Source organism: Rattus rattus, chromosome 8 (genome assembly GCF_011064425.1).
Source record: "Rattus rattus isolate New Zealand chromosome 8, Rrattus_CSIRO_v1, whole genome shotgun sequence".
NCBI classification, from domain to species: domain Eukaryota; kingdom Metazoa; phylum Chordata; class Mammalia; order Rodentia; family Muridae; genus Rattus; species Rattus rattus.
The window spans coordinates 18,875,725-18,891,668 of record NC_046161.1 but is presented as its reverse complement, the minus strand read 5'-3'; the positions used below and the strand labels follow the sequence as shown (position 1 = coordinate 18,891,668).

Sequence of the window (15,944 nt, the reverse complement as noted above, 5' to 3'; positions counted from 1 at the left end):
ACACATACGCTATTAACTGACACAATGCAATTATGTCTTCATTATGATGAAACCTATGCTGATCGTCAGTAAACTGTGTGCATCATCTGTCTCTCAGTAACACAAATATATTAGTGTAAAGTATACCAAGGTGTATAGTTACCTACGAACATTATATACATACATTACAGTCAATAAATGCTATATATTGATTCTAAGTGATGCATTCTAGACAACCTACAAGTAATCCAAACAAGAATGTTTTGAGATAAAAAGTAATGTTTTAAGAGAAAATTGTTGAAGCAAATACATACAGCAAACAGCAAATAAACAAACAACGTGCCCTTAGATTTTACTGCTAATCCACATGGAACCTTGTACTCCAAAAACACAACTTCCTCAGTAACATCTGGCCATTTGGGCAAAACCGCCAAGGTGATTGTGGCAAGGAAAAGCTGAGGAAAGCGTATACACAAGCTTCTTTCAGACAGCTGGCTGGGCCAGTAAATTAACAGGACACGATTAAGTATTCTTCTATTAACAATATCATAATGTTGTCTGCATCCATAGAATTAAATACAATCGCTTTCTACACTCATAAAGCATGCTTGTGAGTGAGTGGCTTCTGTGTCTGATCTCACCGCATCTCCACAGCCCTGTGGGATAACTACCCTGCATTCTAAAGTCAGAAACCCACAGCTCAGAGAGCCGAGTGCTTCCTCCTGAAGACACCGACTGAAGGAAAGAGAAGTGTAGCTGAGCTGCTGCCGGCCCAACCCGGGGTGCAGGCCTTGGCACGGCAGCGTTTAAATCACACGTAGCTTTGTAAGTGAAGGGTTCCCTGTTCTACACTTTAGAAGTGAGGTTCAGAGCAAGGAAACATGCTGGACTCCGCTGAGGCGGTGGGCACTAGAGGGCTGAAAACCGCCTCAGGAGCATCTGGTAAGCACGAGGAGGAAAGCCCTGTAGTAATAACAAACTGCTCGGAAAGTGGCAGACATCCCGACTCTACCGGAGTCAAGATGGCGGCTTAGACAGCAATCACACAGTCTCACATTGTTACAGGAAGGGTGGGCACGCGGGCTTAGATGAACAAACACGATAGCTCCCACATCAGATTTATTGAATCCAACAATGGTCTGGGCACTTTCAAAGCACAAATCAAAGAGATATGACAAAAATAACTACAGTAACAAAGAATAGTTGTTTTTGAGCCAAAAAGTGAATTAAAGACTTGGCTAAATCATAAACCTCGTATTTTAAAAGGAAAATAATTGCAGAATATTAAGGAGAAAATATAAAATGTTAATATAAGAATTTTTCCATGCCATTTTCTGATTCTAAAGGAATAAAATATAATCCTTAGGAAATATAATACCAAGTGTTTACCCTAGGTATATAAATATGACCGCCTGGCCAGGTATGGGCGAGCGCTCTGCCTGGTGCCTGGAACAGATGGCCATGCATCATGCACACACACTCGAGGTAGCCACATCTTCATTCACTTGGAACGGATGGAAAAATTTTCTCAATTAACTGGATTTATTATGATGGAAACTTTCATGGCTATGTATCTTGGCGACTGCTGTTATAAAAGGCATAAGGAGAGATTTACAGCAGAAGTTTGCAGAGAGACTGTCAGACAGGACCTGAAACCCATCGGGTCTGTGTGTAAGTCCAGCCCATGCCATGACCACGCACATCATGGTCTCTCTTCCTCTGTTATCATGGCAATGAAAAGAAGAGCTGTGACCAAGCCTTGGCCCATATAGGGACGGAGGGGAATCTCTCAGAAGTTGTGTCATCTCGTTAGGGTGGCTATAAATAAAAGCCTAGGAAGTGTGGGAGGGAAAGGTGTGCTCAGTAATGTCAACACCTCCTGTTTGATGGGGGGATGGGGATATATACAGTGTTATCTGGTTTATGTACAAGACTTCCTTTTATAATATACCATGAGATCCTTGACTTCTCCATGACCGTGTGTGAATGATAACATTACACAGGTCTAAAACAGCTCCCTACACGAAGCATAGGCCACTCCCGCACCTCTGCAGTTACTTTCCTAAGTGTTTGATTCCTTGCCATTAGTGCCTTTCCAGAAGGGTCTGTGACTGGGGAGGGGGAGGGAGGCTGGAGAAAGACCACCCTTGTTTCCAGTGGCAAGAGTCCAAAAAAATTAGCTTAGGAAACTGGTCTAAGATTGGGCTCCCTTCAGCTTCAAGCACAGAGCTCCACACTTGGGCCACCCGCTGGGCCAGTGTAAGCGAACACAATTGGTAAAGCCGAGGCCCTTGTCAAGCTTCTCCAAGGACAGCAACCTATAATCTGAGCAAACAAAGTCTGTCCAAGTTTTGACTCAGTGAACGCCAAGATCCACAACTTCTCCTGGTTTCCAAGTCTGGACAGTGATAAATATGTTCAGCTTAATAACGTGCTGACTGATCACCACACTAAGTGCCTTAAGAACATTCCAGATTTGAGTTCTAGCTCTAACACCCTACAGTGACGAGACTGAAACTCTCAGCCGAACCGCATCACTCGCTCAGGTTCTATTTTCCAGGACTATCGGTTTGTTGTTACGCTACTTTACAGCTCCTCCATTTCCTGTTTTCTTGCCATAAATGCATCCGTTTAAAGCTAATGTCATAACAGATAAGTGCCTGGGAATCCTTTTGAACATATACATAACCATAATAAAAGAGTGATTCTCTTAATATATGTGTACTTCTCTGACATCCCTTCACAATCCAACTCTGATACTCCAGCCACTGACGCCTGTTACCGGACAGCAACAATGCAATTCTTTACAAGACTTAGAAGTGTCGATTCCATTTCTACATCTACATTTCTACATTTATGTCTAGATTGCTCTTAAACAAGGGATAAAGAAAGCCCAACATCTTTTTATGTATATAGAATTCTCTATAAATGTAATTACACATTTTGTATTTGATGGTCATAACTAAGGTTTTCTGTCCACTACCAAGACTGAGGAAAACCTACAGAGTTTAGGCACTTATCTTACATGTCAGTAAACTGACAGAACACCAGGGGCAGGGTAATGCCATACACAGTGCTATCTGCACACTGCAGTCTCACACCCACACCCTACCTTCACTGTGATGGACGGGACACTGCAGTCTCACACCCACACCCTACCTTCACTGTGATGGACACTGCAGTCTCACGCCCACACCCTACCTTCACTGTGATGGACGGGACAGAGTCGGCTCCAGTTTCGACGTTGGTGGCTTGCTGCAAACACAGAAGGGGGAGGAGGAAATTTAGTTACTGATTTCACATTACCGGAAGTGGGTGAATATATCAGGTGTAACAGACATTCCCCACCATTACACAGAGAACCAAATGGGGGTTCATCACGTGAAAGACAAACTATGAGTCCTCAGGACATTTTGGAAATATTTATGTGGAAAATTAGAAACAGTATTCAAAACCCACTCCTCAAAATGGGAAAAAGCATTAGTAAAACCAAGTTCACCCGAATGCTGAAAGTGTTAATGCGTTACCTAGTTCCATTACATGCACGAATCTCACCTTGTAATTCCCATAAAAACATTGCTATAGCATTGTGTGAAAAGTACGCTCATTCAGGTACTAAATTGTTCCTAGACATGTGACCAGTGAGGTGCTGAATGACCTTACACACACCCGGACACTAAGCATGGCCGTGCAGCGTTCTTTAACTGTTACATCTCCTAAGTGAGTTCAGCCGGTACTTGCTCTGCCCCAGGCTGCTTTGCCTGGTCCTAACACTCAAAACGCTAAAAGCATAAAAGAGTAAGGCAAATATTTCCTTGTAATGTGGTACGATGTGAGGAAAAACTGTCCTATGATAGACTGAGACCGAGAGAGAATATATTTTCCAACAATATGCATATGAAACTTTGTGGAACGCCTAAGAACACGACAGTGCACAGTGAATAAATTGGATCCACATTTTATTTAGATTTTCATGCAAAAAATACTATCTGCTCCTAAGTAGAGATCGTTCCGATGCCATGGGCATCAGAGAATAAAGAGCTGCTTTCATATTCTGCCTTCAGGTCCGCAGAAGTCACATTTGAACGCTGATAAAGCTCTTTGGTGGGGAAGTTCCAACAGTGACATCTACAGAAGACCCCATTCCAATACTAAATGCACTTGTGCTCCAGGGATGTGCACAAAATGATGATTCAAAATAAATATTAATCCAGGCTTTCCACTCTAGTACTATGTTACCTAAAGCCTGGAAATAAATCCATATTTACCCACAGATCTTAAAGGAAACATCGAAAAGGAAACGTTTCCTTTCTGAGCCATGTCTAAGTCCCTAGATATTTCAAGAATAGCAGTTTGGGGGGAACATAAAATTATAGCCAGGAAAATGACTGTAAGAAGACATCATGACTTTGTAGCCACATAAAGTGCTGGGCTAAGGTTTTCCAGTCCCAGGGTAAATGTGATAGTCTAAAGAAAGTTGTTAAGGAAAATGCAGCAAGACAGAGAAAACAAAGGAAGCCCAGTAAGACAGAAAAAAGACACCAGTGAAGAAGGAACAGCACTCAAGCTACCGTCAGGGACTTTCTTTCATAATACAATACCACTGCACAAGGCCTTGGCCTCCAGAGTCCAACATGTTCCCAAAGACAAAAGACAGTTCCTCACTCAAAATGAACAACTCTATAAGTTACCCAACAGAGGGAAAAGGAGTAATTTCCACAGCAAAAGAAAAAAGGAAGGAAGGAAGGAAGGAAGGAAGGAAGGAAGGAAGGAAGGAAGGAAGGAGTGAACTAAGTTGTTGAGGGGAACTTGTGAGTTAAGTTCCCCTCACACTACAGCCTCTGGGTAGGGTGAAAATGGTGTCTGCTGAAGAGCCAATGTTTTGTACAGAGCCTCTGCTGTGTGAGGAAGCTGGGTCCACAGTTCTTTCACTCAGTAGAGTAACTGCACCTACTGTACCACACCACAGCAACATTAACATGACTTTTACTGTAATTTGAGTTGTCTGGTTAGACCAAACTTGGTCTTTGAAGGCTCTGACACCCACTTGCTACATTCTGCTGTGATACCTTAAATAGCAAACGCATTTCCCAGGCAAAATTACATGATGCTATCCACTCTCAATGCAGAAAATGCTCAAGTTTGGTCACTAAACTGATCAGGTTTTGACAGAGACACATATAAACTTAATGAATTCCATACAATCCTCAACAATAGGGCATGATTTTATACAGAAATGTAGTCTGAGGGAGAGTAAACGAGAATATGGAGTAAAATAACCAAAGTCCATCCCCGTCCAGCCATCCTGTTTCTCCATCTTAATCGGTCACAGAGCAAAAGACACTGAGCATCTAATACATGGCAAGTACTAGGGACACATCATGAGCAACAAGAGTAGGGAGAAGACATGGTGGTGCTGATGCTGGGAAAAGCAGAATGGAATGGGTAATGATGACAAGGGTCACATTGAACAAAGCAGATCCCTGCAGCAGGAAAAACAAACCCTGCACCAACTCTCTCTGCTGTGCTCCAACTCTCACTGCTGTGCTCCATCTCTCACTGCTGTGCTCCAACTCTCTCTGCTGTGCTCCATCTCTCTCTGCTGTGCTCCATCTCTCACTGCTGTGCTCCATCTCTCTCTGCTGTGCTCCATCTCTCTCTGCTGTGCTCCATCTCTCTCTGCTGTGCTCCATCTCTCTCTGCTGTGCTCCATCTCTCTCTGCTGTGCTCCAACTCTCTCTGCTGTGCTCCATCTCTCTCTGCTGTGCTCCATCTCTCTCTGCTGTGCTCCAACTCTCACTGCTGTGCTCCAACTCCACTGCTGCTCAACTGCTGTGCTCCATCTCTCCTCTCTCTGTGCTCCATCTCTCTCTGCTGCTGTGCTCCATCTCTCTCTGCTGTGCTCCATCTCTCTCTGCTGTGCTCCATCTCTCTCTGCTGTGCTCCATCTCTCTCTGCTGTGCTCCAACTCTCTCTGCTGTGCTCCAACTCTCTCTGCTGTGCTCCAACTCTCTCTGCTGTGCTCCATCTCTCTCTGCTGTGCTCCATCTCTCTCTGCTGTGCTCCATCTCTCTCTGCTGTGCTCCATCTCTCTCTGCTGTGCTCCATCTCTCTGCTGTGCTCCATCTCTCTCTGCTGTGCTCCATCTTCACTGCTGTGCTCCATCTCTCACTGCTGTGCTCCATCTCTCTCTGCTGTGCTCCATCTCTCTGTGCTGTGCTCCATCTCTCACTGCTGTGCTCCAACTCTCACTGCTGTGCTCCAACTCTCACTGCTGTGCTCCATCTCTCTCTGCTGTGCTCCATCTCTCTCTGCTGTGCTCCAACTCTCTCTGCTGTGCTCCATCTCTCTCTGCTGTGCTCCATCTTCACTGCTGTGCTCCAACTCTCACTGCTGTGCTCCATCTCTCTCTGCTGTGCTCCATCTCTCTCTGCTGTGCTCCATCTCTCTCTGCTGTGCTCCAACTCTCACTGCTGTGCTGTGCTCCATCTCTCTCTGCTGTGCTCCATCTTCACTGCTGTGCTCCAACTCTCACTGCTGTGCTCCATCTCTCTCTGCTGTGCTCCATCTTCACTGCTGTGCTCCAACTCTCACTGCTGTGCTCCAACTCTCACTGCTGTGCTCCAACTCTCTGTGCTGTGCTCCATCTCTCTCTCTGCTGTGCTCCAACTCTCACTGCTGTGCTCCAACTCTCACTGCTGTGCTCCATCTCTCTCTGCTGTGCTCCATCTTCACTGCTGTGCTCCAACTCTCACTGCTGTGCTCCAACTCTCACTGCTGTGCTCCAACTCTCTGTGCTGTGCTCCATCTCTCTCTGCTGTGCTCCATCTCTCTCTGCTGTGCTCCATCTCTCTCTGCTGTGCTCCATCTTCACTGCTGTGCTCCAACTCTCACTGCTGTGCTCCAACTCTCACTGCTGTGCTCCATCTCTCTCTGCTGTGCTCCATCTTCTCTGCTGTGCTCCTCTCTCTGCTGTGCTCCATCTCTCTCTGCTGTGCTCCATCTCTCTCTGCTGTGCTCCATCTTCACTGCTGTGCTCCAACTCTCTCTGCTGTGCTCCATCTCTCTCTGCTGTGCTCCATCTTCACTGCTGTGCTCCAACTCTCACTGCTGTGCTCCAACTCTCACTGCTGTGCTCCAACTCTCTGTGCTGTGCTCCATCTCTCTGTGCTGTGCTCCATCTCTCTCTGCTTTGCTCCATCTCTCTGCTGTGCTCCATCTCTCTGCTGTGCTCCACTCTCACTGCTGTGCTCCAACTCTCACTGCTGTGCTCCATCTCTCTCTGCTGTGCTCCATCTCTCTCTGCTGTGCTCCATCTTCACTCTGCTGTGCTCCCACTCTCACTGCTGTGCTCCATCTCTCTCTGCTGTGCTCCAACTCTGCTGTGCTCCATCTCTCTCTGCTGTGCTCAACTCTCTGCTGTGCTCCAACTCCATCTGTGCTCCAACTCTCACTGCTGTGCTCCATCTCTCTCTGCTGTGCTCCATCTCTCTCTGCTGTGCTCCATCTTTATTTCTTTTCCCCAACTCTCATTTCTTTTCTCCATCTTTCTCTGCTTTGCTTCATCTTCACTGCTGTGCTCCAACTCTCACTGCTGTGCTCCAATCTCACTGCTGTGCTCTCTCTGCTGTGCTCCATCTCTGTGCTGTGCTCCATCTCTCTCTGCTTGTGCTCCAATCTCTCACTGCTGTGCTCCATCTTCTGCTGTGCTCCATCTTCACTGCTGTGCTCAACTCTCACTGCTGTGCTCCATCTCTCTCTGCTGTGCTCCATCTCTCTGCTGTGCTCCATCTTCCCTGCTGTGCTCCATCTCTCTGCTGTGCTCCATCTTCACTGCTGTGCTCCATCTCTCTGCTGTGCTCCCTGTCTCTTATACACATCTAGATGTGTATAAGAGACAGGAAAAGCAGAATGTGCTGTGCTCCATCTCTCTGTGCTGTGCTCCATCTCTCTCTGCTGTGCTCCAACTCTCTCTGCTGTGCTCCATCTTCTCTGCTGTGCTCCATCTTCACTGCTGTGCTCCAACTCTCACTGCTGTGCTCCAACTCTCACTGCTGCGCTCCAACTCTCTCTGCTGTGCTCCATCTCTCTGTGCTGTGCTCCATCTCTCTCTGCTTTGCTCCAACTCTCTCTGCTGTGCTCCATCTTCACTGCTGTGCTCCAACTCTCACTGCTGTGCTCCAACTCTCACTGCTGTGCTCCAACTCTCTGTGCTGTGCTCCCAGTCTCTGTGTGCTGTGCTCCTCTCGAGCGCTCAGCACTACTACAGTGTATGAAAGACTATAAACCTTCAAACCTTGAGAGGCTCCACTAAAAAGCATTACCTCATTAAACCTCTTTATTTTTCAGATTTATTTTTATTATGTATATGTGTGTGTGTGTGTGTGTGTGTGTGTGTGTGTGTGTGTGTGTGATTTGCCTATTTCTATACACTACATGTGTGCCTACTGCCCACAGAGACCAGAAGGGGGCATCAGATTCCCTAAAAATGGAATTAAGGATAGTTATGAGCCACCATTTGGGTGATGAGAAGCAAACCTGGGTCAGTATTCCTAACCACTAAGCCATCTTTCCAGGTTCATCTCATTAACTTTATAAAAGGAGTCCAGGAGTCTGTTCAGACAGTTTAAGAACCTCCTTATCCCCCTCACCTTTCCTTTTGTAAACAAATCCTGCCAAGGTGCCCCTTTCTGGCACTAAGAAAACAGTGATGTTTTTGTCTAGAACTCTGTTTCCCAACCTCTGGGTTGTGACTCCTTTGAAGGTCAAAAGGCCTTTTCATAGGGTCCACATATCAGATATCCTGCACATCATATATTATATCATATATTTACCTTAGGACTCATATCAGAAGCAACATTATAGTTATGAAGTAGCAATGAAGATAATTTTATGGATGGGGTCATCACAACATGAGGAACTGTATTAAAAGGCCACAGTATCAAGAAGGCTGAGAACCACTGCTCTAGAAAGTAATAAAATCTGAAATGTGTCATCAACCCCTTAGTTCCTGCCAAGATGCCTAGAACTTAAATCAGTTTGATCACAATTCACAGCACACAGTACATCTACCTACAGACACAGAATCCAGGGCAGAAGACACTGCAGCGGAGACTTTCAGGTCATCCTCCTGTTCCGTCAAGGGCCAAACACCTGGAAATAAGAAACATAAAATAAGACGAGCTGCATACAGTTTACATATGTGTCACAGACCAAATTGTAAATACCCATGAGTTGAAAATACAATGAATTATAAAGCAGTTTTACACCAATTCTTCCCTCAATAACACTTTGAACAAAAGCTCTTTCTCCAGCTCCACCCAAGTGCTGAGCCAATGGCCACCTAGTACTGGGCATTGCAGTCGTCTCCCTGCTAGTGAAAGCCTGGACAAGAACAACCGACTGAAGCTAAGGCGGCTCTGACTGCCGTCACGCACAAGGTAGAGATCGTCTGACTTCACAGGTCTGTACCCAAGAACTTGCCATGAACAGGGTGCCCTAGGAGGGTCGCCATTATCAGGAACTGATGAACACTAAAACAGCTTAAATACCTATGTATCTTCATAAAGAGGTGATTAAGTAAAATGTGAAATATCCACATTATTCAATAGTTCAAAGCAGTAAGAATTTCATAAATCCATATACACTGATATGAAAGGACTCAGATATACCTCTTAATGTTTTAAACAGCAAGATGGAGTACAGCCTAACATGAACACATCTGTGTAAAGCATATACATGATACTGAATATTTCTTAGAAATACTCAAAACTCAATAAGGTTCTAACTCAAAGGGTAGAACTAGGATGTAGGGTCAAAGAGGTGTGCTTTGCGAGTTTATCTTCCTAGTACTGTCTGTGCACCCAAGCAATGAACAGAAGCTGCTGATCCCTGTGGTTGAATTAAGGAAAAGCTGGAGGAAGCTGAGGAGGAGGGCAACCCTGTAGGAGGACCAGCAGTCTCAATGACTGGACCCCTGAGATCTCTCAGACACTGGATCACCAACCAGGCAGCATACCCCAGCTGAGATGAGGCCTCCAACACATATACAGCAGAGGACTGCTGAGTCTGGGTTCAGTCAGAGAAGATGCACCTAACCCTCAAGAGACTGGAGGCCCCAGGGAGTAGGGAGGTCTGGTGGGGTGGGGGGTTAGGGGGGTAGGGAGATAGGGAGGAAGTATGGGATGTGGAACTGTTGGGGGTTGGGGTGGACCAGGAGGAGAATAAAATCTGGAGTGTAAAAATAATTAATTAATTAGTTAATTTAAAAAAAACTAGTTGCCTTGGTCATGGTATCTGTTCACAGCAGTAAAACCCTAAGATACTAGACTAACACATACTATTTCCATAATTTTGAATGTTCTTGTTGCACAAAGAAATATAACAAAAAGCAGGTTGTTCTAAATTTAAAAATGTAAATTATCTTTATGCATATGAAAAAATGTGTATGTTTATAGACATATATGTGTTTATATTCATGCATATATGTGCTTAGGTAACATTTTAAGTAATGTGCACACAAGTGCACACACATCAGATGGTTGACTGCCTAGCCAGCATTCACCGTTCCCCTTTCTCCTTGTGACCAATCCTGGTTTTGGTGAAATATTCAACTTCACTACAGAAAAACGTTTGTTCCTCTCTGGGCTCCAGGGTCGAATCTAATCGCAGAGGTTCCATTCCAATAACTGACGTTTTAGGCATGAGCACAGCTCTTGGTTTCAGGACAGGCAAGGAGGTTGGGGCTGAGCAATGGACTCGTAGGCTTTTACGAAAGTCTTTTTCCCTAAAAGGGAGATCCTGAAGAACGGCCATCTTTATTCAATGCCTGATGCATCTGCAGCTACCCAGGATCCCCGGAAGGAAATCTCCGTGCACTGAGGATGAATGGCTGAGAACACCGAGGTACAAAGGTAACACCATTGACGCGGTGTCTCTCAGCAGAAAGACTGTCCTATACCACCACGAGGCAGTCCCACCACTGCAGAAAACTCTGGAAAGGAAGCTCTAAACCTGGTAAGAATACAGAAGGCCGTTCGCTGTCCACTTGACATCCTTTCCCAAAAGTAGCTCAATCTGTCCAGCAGAACGGCCATCAGGAAAGCCCACTAAACTTCCTGGCCTGTTCTGCAGATTGGAAGGGCCACGGAGATAAAAGCTGGAGCTGCTCAGGGTGTGGCTTCCAGGAGAGCTCCTCCAGGGGCTGACTCGGCTGCAGATGTGAGGCAGAAGTTCCAGAATCATTCCTGAACCAAGACATGATGCTGGAATGGAGGCTTCAGAGGCCCTGAACACTGGAACTGTGGCTCCGACCCTGAACTGCCTGCTACCCAGCTTCTTTTCCAGGAGAAACAAACCAACCTCTCTCCTCCGTCTAAGCCGCTGTACCCTGGCATTCTGTCACCCACGCACAACCAGAATGAACAAACCAAGTTCAGCTGCTCCCGACCCTTGGAGATAGCATCAACTAAGCTAGCCCACGTGTATTTCACTTATTGCACTTATATTTATCCTGCCCAGGTCTGTCTGCACTCTCTACTTGGCTGAAAGTACACTGTCGGTGCCTCTCTTAACTATCACATCCAGGCCTTTGTGAACACGGGAAGTAAAAAACCAAGTGCTTAAGTCATATGACTGTCTCTTCAAATTTCCCACTGAAAAAGGTTCCCGACTACTCCTAACAAAAACACTTGGCAGGATTCATACTAGCACTCTGAATTTCAAAAGCTACACCATATACAAAGAAATTACTACTATAATTTCATGCTTGTAACATACATTCCTTATATAACTTACACACATAAAATTAACTTCACATTTTTATTGCAGTAGACATACAGCATGTGTCTAACAAAATACCTTCTTTAAATTGGCCATAGATTTTGCTACAACCTTTCTTTGAAAGTTTTTAAAAGCTTGAATTATAGAGTATAGCCCACAAGAAAATGAACTTTTTATTTTAAGGTTAAAGGTGTCTTCATCAAACCCCTTTGCTGAGAGCTCCGGAGGCTGTGCACAAGAGGAGACAGAAACACTCTAAGATCCAGAGAGAATGGAGGGCACCAAGGAATATGAAATCATAGAGAATGTGGTAGCAGGCACTGGGTACTGTGGTAGCATGTGCTGGGTACTGTGGTAGCATGTGCTGGGTACTGTGGTAGCAGGCACTGGGTACTGTGGTAGCATGTGCTGGGTACTGTGGTAGCAGGCACTGGGTACTGTGGTAGAATGTGCTGGGTACTGTGGTAGCAGGGCACTGGGTACTGTGGTAGCATGTGCTGGGTACTGTGGTAGCAGGGCACTGGGTACTGTGGTAGCATGTGCTGGGTACTGTGGTAGCATGTGCTGGGTACTGTGGTAGCAGGCACTGGGTACTGTGGTAGCAATGTACTGGGTACTGTGGTAGCAGGCACTGGGTACTGTGGTAGCAATGTACTGGGTACTGTAGTAGCATGCACTGGGTCCATGTAAGTCCAAGCCAGACGGGGTCCCACACTGAGAGGGGAAGATGGACACAGCTGCCAACCCTAACCGAGAAGCTCTCTTTAACTAATAACCACTTGCGAAGAAGAGCGTCTCTCCAATGGAGTTGCACTAGATACAGACACCATATATAAAGGTAGCCCTGTCCAGCCGTAGACAGCTAATTCAAGTCAGCGGTATTTCTGTACAAGTTTTGCCTCGTATGGCTCTGTTTGGGCATCTTTTATCTTACTGGTCTTTTGCTTGTATATCATGGTTACCAATGTTGTATTTTTATGGTGTGTGTGTGTGTGTGTGTGTGTGTGTGTGTGTGTGTGTGAGAGAGAGAGAGAGAGAGAGAGAGAGAGAGAGATTTTAGGTTTTTTGTTTTTGTTTTTTCCTACAGTTTGTGTTCTTTTTGTATCTGCCTGTTTGTTTTCTAAAGAAAGAGAAAAAGAAGTCAAGAAGCTGGATGGGTGAGGATGTGGGGACGATCTGGGTGGAGATGGGGAACAGACACTGTGGTCAAAATATATATATATATATATGAAAAAAATTTAAACAAAAGCCATTGTACTAAAGTATCATTAAAATGAATTAGGAGCTGCAGGAATTCCAAGTTATGGCTTTTATAATCTATAGTAAAAAGAAAAGTCATTTCCTATAATGAAAAGTATTTAGGTAAACAGGAATATCAAACTTTCATAAAGGAACAGAATACTAAACAGTCTTTACATCAGAAATAAAATACAGTAAAATCGCCTACTTTTATTAAAGATTTATTTATTTTACGTATGTGAGTTCACAGTCGCTGACTTCAGACACACCAGAAGAGGGCATCAGACCTCATTACAGGTGATTGTGAGCCACCATGTGGTTGCTGGGATTTGAACTCAGGACCTCTGGAAGAGCAGTCAGTGCTCTTAACCACTGAGCCATCTGTCCAGCCTTGTTTCTTTTTTAGGAATGAAACCAAATAACGGTAATGTAAAAGTACAGAGATGTTCAAACACCAATCAAACTTCGAGACGATGTAAAGAATCACCTGTCACCAGTCTGTGGATCCGTCCCAAGCTTAGGTGACAAAAAGGCACCATGGCAGAGGGTGGGCAGGTCCAGAGAGGAGGGGTAGAAGCATACAGATGGTGCCGAGGGGCAGTGGGGAGATCGGAGGGATGGTTAAACTCGGGAGTCAGGAAGGCAGGCCATGCACAGGGCAGGGAAGAATGATTCTAAGAATGTTTGGAAAGCTATTGCTTATGATCACAGGAAAATAAAAGTATAATAAATGTATATATACATGCATATAGAGTTTGGTGAAGACATACAAGCTGTGGTGATAATGTTGGCCACAAGAGTCATACACTTTTTGACACAAACCCATAGCAGGCATGGGAAACCTCTCTCTGCATCAAGAGACTCTTAGGGGGGTTGGGGCCGTTGCCATGGCCCTGGGCTGCCTCTCAAAACTTGAACGTAAGGCAGTTTCTGAAGACACCACAAACTTCAGGCACAAGACTTGGAAGAACTGAGCTGGAATTGATCTGGAAGCCTCCTCCCTGAGGAGCAGCTCTTGCTATGGTGCTATGCAAGCTGCCAAAGGAAACACACCATCAGTGGTCGGACCCAGGGGTGAGGCTTACAAACCATGACAATGACCAGCAAAGCAGGATGTCCCCAAGGATGCAATACTGTACTTATATCCAAGAGCCAAACAATTAGACTTAGGGTTGGCTCAGTAGGAGGCAAAGTGGGCCTGGTGGTGTAAACCCAGGCGACTAGTGTAGCTGGTGAGGTCATGGAGTCTAAGGGAGAGCAAACTACTGCCACCCTACTAAGTGAGTATAATTACTAACTGCGCCCCAAATCTTACCCATAAATTCACAAATAAATGTAGCTTCCATGCATCAAAGAAGACAGTCACAGAAGTCCACAAGTGTAAAAAGAAATGAAGAGACCACCTACTGTGGTGAGTCCAACCCCAACTGTCATGTCTACAACCCCTAGGGCTTGGAGAGCACTGTGGAAGAGAAGGTTTCAACTGCAAGAGGCAGAGGACCAAGGTGTCTGCTGCGACATGGTGTCTTCTACACATCCCAGGGAAGCTCATCTATACAGTCTTACCAACATGGTTACCTAATCACAAATGTACAATGGTACCAGCAGGTAACGTGCCAACATGGATAGGAAACTCTCACCGGGCTTACGCCTGGATAAAGAGCATCAGTCAGTCAAGGACTGCTGAGAGAGAATCAGTCCACTCCAGGGACAAGCAATACTAAAGGAACTTAGCAGGCTGGGTGTGTGTGTGTGTGTGTGTGTGTGTGTGTGTGTGTGTGTGTGTGTGTGTGTATGTGTGTGTGTGTGTAGGTAGTAGTAGTAGTAGTAATAGTAATAGTAGTAGTAGTAGTAGTAATAATAATAATAATAATAATAATAATAACTAAAGGAGAAGAGGTCATGGCTTTGAAGAGTGAGAGAACATGGGAGGAGCTGGAGGGCGAAAAGAAAGAGTGAAACTGATTCTCAAAAAGTAAAATAAATATATTTCTTAAATGATGCTATTTCAAGATATACAAAAGGGTCAAGGAAATGGCAAGCAACTCATCGAAATCTTTTCACTAGGGCTACCGGGAGGTAACATTTAGCTGTATGGAATTTTTTACACCATTTACATAACTCATGTTAGGTAAAGGAAGGGCAAAAAGTCTTAAGACAAAAACTTTGGAGTAAAACCCGCATTAATTAATAAGCTTGAGAAACATATATATCAATCTTCTCCAAGTATGACCTAAAATGGCGAAGATATAATTCCATTCATCCTCCAAACACTGGCATCAAAACAGGAAGCTTAGCCCGGACACATCCGTTCCCACCACCTTCCATCTGATGAGGGGGTGCTGACAAGAGGCTATGGAGCCCTCCGCTTCAGTGGTTCACTTTACGAACGTTCTATAAGGACGCGAGAAGCTGAAACATAACAGCTTTGCTTTTAATACTCCTGCTTGAATATATCATCACCTCAGTTCCTTAGAACCAGAGGAGTAAAGTCTGGGTAATACAGACCAAAATGCACAATCCTAGCGCAGCGAACGTATCCGGATTAGAGGGCTCTGTCCTCCTGGCTGGCCTTTGATGCTCCGTTTCTTTTATTATTCTACTTGTTCTAACAGTTCTTTTATGTGAAAACGGTCCATACTTTTTCTCATTAGGAAAATACTTTTACCTGACCCTGAAAAGGGAACTTGAAGTAATGATTTTCACATGTTCAACATCAGCTGTAGGATTGGTGTTTTGTTTCTCCTTTTAATTTACAATGAAATTACACCCTTGTGAGTCCCAACATAAAATAACATTGAGTTACTCAAAACCCAAGAACTGAAAATATCATCAGGCTCTGAGTCATTAGGAGTCAGAGTATCACAGGCCACACTCCATTTGGATGGCTAATTAACTCCAAGCATAAATTATATCATCTAAGCTGCAAATTACTGCACTTTTAG

The 15,944-nt window shown here is 44.8% G+C and overlaps 1 protein-coding gene across 1 annotated transcript in view; it reads right to left on the bottom strand.

The window, feature by feature from the left end:
* The window catches only part of Bbs9 (Bardet-Biedl syndrome 9), a 405,125-nt gene that overhangs the window by 212,044 nt on the left and 177,137 nt on the right, over positions 1–15,944 (bottom strand). Inside the window, 2 exon segments of the mRNA XM_032909494.1 lie at positions 3,181–3,234; positions 9,056–9,132. Of these exon segments, the coding sequence (XP_032765385.1) occupies positions 3,181–3,234; positions 9,056–9,132 (131 nt within the window).